This window comes from Gekko japonicus, unplaced genomic scaffold (assembly GCF_001447785.1).
Source record: "Gekko japonicus isolate JY-2015 unplaced genomic scaffold, Gekko_japonicus_V1.1 scaffold110, whole genome shotgun sequence".
In the NCBI taxonomy this organism is placed as follows: domain Eukaryota; kingdom Metazoa; phylum Chordata; class Lepidosauria; order Squamata; family Gekkonidae; genus Gekko; species Gekko japonicus.
The window spans coordinates 1061253-1064885 of NW_015173675.1; the positions used below are offsets into that span (position 1 = coordinate 1061253).

The window sequence follows — 3633 nt, forward strand, 5'->3', positions numbered from 1 at the left end:
GGGTGACAACTGCTCATCTGAATCCACCTACCATTTTTTGCACATTAGTCAATAATTAAAATTTTGTAATTACATTCAGCCATTTCAAAACTCCTTGCTGATTGCTATAATTAAATAGTTACAGACATAAAATTGGTGGGACATCAAATAATTCATGGTGACATAAATTTCTTGGTGGCTAACCGTGGAATTTCTGTGTAAACTACTTCACATGAGGAAATATAATTTTAATATTCCACTAGTTATGCAACCAGATGTTTGAGTGTGAATCATACATTTCTGCTTCACTGAAAACATTAAGGCAGATCTACAAACCCAATGAAATCACTGGAGTTAAAAAAGCAGGGTAACAGTCTTTTGTTTTTTAGAAAAGAGAAGATTCAAAAATAAATGCCCATTGAAAATGTGGTATCCAAATAGTCCCGGAAACTATACAATGTAGCTGGTTAGATCCAGCAAATAAGATGTCATGTCTATGATCTGATCAAGAATACCTGCCCTTGTCACTCTTCGGATGTTTCTATCCACTTGTTCACACTGAAGCCCAAGATATCCCTTTTTACACATGCATTTGTTTGGTCGTATGCAGACACCTCCATGTCGACATGCTGGGTCACATTTTGCTGTTAAAACAGAAGCTCTAATTAGATAAGGTTCCTGAGGATTAGAAGCTTTGTCCTATGTGCAAATGGGATCTACTTCCTTTTTATATGCCACTTAGGGCTCTTTTTGTAGCAAGAACTCCTTTGCATATTAGGTGACACACCCCTAATGTAGCCAATCCTCCAAGAGCTTACAGAGCTCTTCTTACAGGGATCCAGGGATGGCTGTAATCTATTTAGAAAGAGTGACAGTGTTCACAGAAGCTAATGAAAAGATTAGTATGTCTTCTGAACTTTCAATGTTTTTATTTTTATTTGTTCAATTTGTTCAATTTATATCTCACTCAACTCTCTCTTTCCATGAGCAGGCTCAGGGCAGGTAATAACAAATCGTTTACAAATCATTAAAATCATTAAAACCATTATAACAGTAATTCACTTAAATCCATTGTTAAAAGATGGCAGGTTATATATTAATCTATAAGGTTCCAGCAGTGCTGAACTGATGACAGCAAGAGTATCAGCAGAAGCAACAATACCATCTTTGCTTACATTGGCAGATGTAATAGGGCAGTTTCAGTAAGGGAGGCCAGATTATTGGGTTTCTACTATCTCAACCAAAGGCCAGGCAGAAAAGCTCTGTTTTACAGGACCCGCAGAACTGTAATAGGTCCCGAAGGGCTCTGATCTCAAGTGGGAGCATGCTCCACCAGTCGGGGGCCAGGGCGGAAAAGGCCCTGGCCCTGGTTGAGGTGAAGCAGATGTACTTTGGGCTGGGGACAACCAGCAAAAGTTGGTCAGCTAAGTGCAGGGATCTCCGGGGGACATATGGGGAGAGACAGTCCCATAGATATGTCAGTCCCAGGCTACACAGGGCTTTAAAGGTTAGTACCATCACCTTGAAATGGCTTCAGTATTCAATTGGTAGCCAATGCAACTGGCGTAGCACCAGCTGAATGTCTGTCTACACAGGTGTTGCAGTCAACAGGCACACCACTGCATTTTGCACTAGCTGGAGTTTCTGGTCAGATTCAAGGGTAAGCCTGCACAGAGCAAGTTACACTAATAAAACCTGGAAGTGACCATTGCCTGGGTCACTGTAGTCAAGTTCCGGGAGGAGAGATAAAGAACCAGTTGCCTGATCTCTTGAAGATGGTAAAAGGCAGACCTAGCAACAGCGGTGATCTAGGCCTCCATAGAAAGTGAGGTATCTAGGATCACCCCTAGACTCCTTACCCTCAGCACCAGCACCAATGGTGCTTTGTCCAGGGCTGGGAGCCTGATTCCCAAATTTACCCCCCCCCCAACTCTGTCTTTGTTGGGTTAAGTTTCAACCTGCTCTGCTGTGACCACCCAGCCATGGCCTCCAGCACTCTGTCCAGATTATCTGCGGTGGAGCCCAGATGGCCAGGTGGGTGTAATCAGCATACTGGTGACAATCCAGCCCAAACCTCTGGGCCAACTGGTCGAGGGGGCGCAGGTAGATGTTGAACAGCATTGGTGAGAGGATCAACCCCTGCGGCACTCCACATTCTAGTGGGTATCACAGGGATACTGTCTCACCAAGCACCACCCTCTGTCGCAACCATGGAGAAAGGAGGAAAACCATTGTAAGGTAGTCCCCCTTATCCTACGTTGGCAAGGTGGTGGGTCATTTGATCATAGTTCTTTCCCAAAATAAATTGCCCTAGCTAGAGGACTGGGATGTCCCCTTTGAACAGAGAACTTGGTTTTCTTTGCCTTTGAGGGGTGGTGAAGGCAAAAGTTTTCCAAGAATGCTACAATTCCGTGTTTCAGGTATGTTCCCACCTCATGTGTATATTGCACTTGTAATCCAAATTATCCCCCTGCCCCAATCAAGTACTTTAGTTTTGCTCTTGCATTAACAGATAAATTGACTGAAATGTTTTGGTTGGAACAGCATCTCCCTTACAGGCAAATGTAGTTGTATGTTTGGTGATTGCAGCAAACCCTAAGTATGCTTTTTCACTGCTGCAGTCTCATAACTCTTTCTTTCTGCATATATGCAATTAAATTTATAAATAATTCCCATATATGTTGCACAGAAGCCATTTTCAGAATTCTTTTTGCACTGGTTATTAAATATCTACGTGCCACAACAAAAGCAACTTTAAGATTTATATATCTAGGTTGAATTTTCTAGCCTCTCCTTCCAGGCTCCCCCCCCCCATTCATTATTTACAGCTAGAGGCTTCAGTACATGCACGTATTTTTTTTTTAAACAACCTTTCCCCAAAGGCTTGCAGGCTTTTTGATGATTACTATGGCCAGAGTACTAACCAGTTCTGCAGAATTCACCTTCCCAGCCTTGATTACAGCAACATTTTCCGGTGGGAGTGCAGTGTCCATTTCGACAATGCCTTGAGCATTCAGATGTCAATATCTGGGCAGAAAGAGCTGGTATTTTGCATTCTTCTGGAACTAAAGGCCTGTAGAAAAATATACAATCAACATATATATTTAAAAGTCAGTGTCAAACAGAAATTGTTTACACCCAGGCTAGATTCTTCCCACTGCAAAAAAAAGCTGTTTAAAATCATCTTTGTTGCATGTACATTGTAGAAAAATAGATATTACAGATGTTTCAGACTTTTTATGACAGTTAAATTCACTGTTCTACAACAAGTATTACAAACTTAGTCAGCAACAACATTTTCAGGGAAGCCCTTTAGATGTAACAAGAGGGGGACCCGCGATACTCATGGGGGGGGGAGAAGAGCTCCGTCTCCTCTCCCCCCCGCTCGTTCTCCCCCAAGCGGCGGCGGCGAGGCCGGTCCCCCTCCGCCCGGCTCCGAGGCGGAGAGGCCTGTCCTCCCCCCCTTTGCCGAGCTCGGCGGCGGTGGCAGCGGCCGGCGAGGCCTGTCCTCCCCCCCGCCCGCCGGCTCCGAAGAGGTGGTGGTGGCAACGAAGTCATTCCTCCCCGCCCGCTCGGCCTGCCTGCCTGCCGGAGAGGAGGCGGCGGCGGCGGCGAGGCCGGTCTTCGCCCGCCAGGCATCCTGGCCTGCCTGCC

The 3633-nt window shown here is 45.0% G+C and overlaps 1 protein-coding gene across 1 annotated transcript in view; it reads right to left on the reverse strand.

The window, feature by feature from the left end:
* Positions 1-427: 427 nt before the first annotated feature.
* HHIP (hedgehog interacting protein) overlaps positions 428-3633 on the reverse strand; it is a 110617-nt gene continuing 107411 nt past the window's right edge. Inside the window, exons 12-13 of the mRNA XM_015422914.1 lie at positions 2904-3052; positions 428-623 (exon numbers count right to left, since the gene is read on the reverse strand). Of these exons, the coding sequence (XP_015278400.1) occupies positions 430-623; positions 2904-3052 (343 nt within the window). The 3' untranslated portion in view covers positions 428-429. The remainder of the gene's footprint in view (positions 624-2903; positions 3053-3633) is intronic.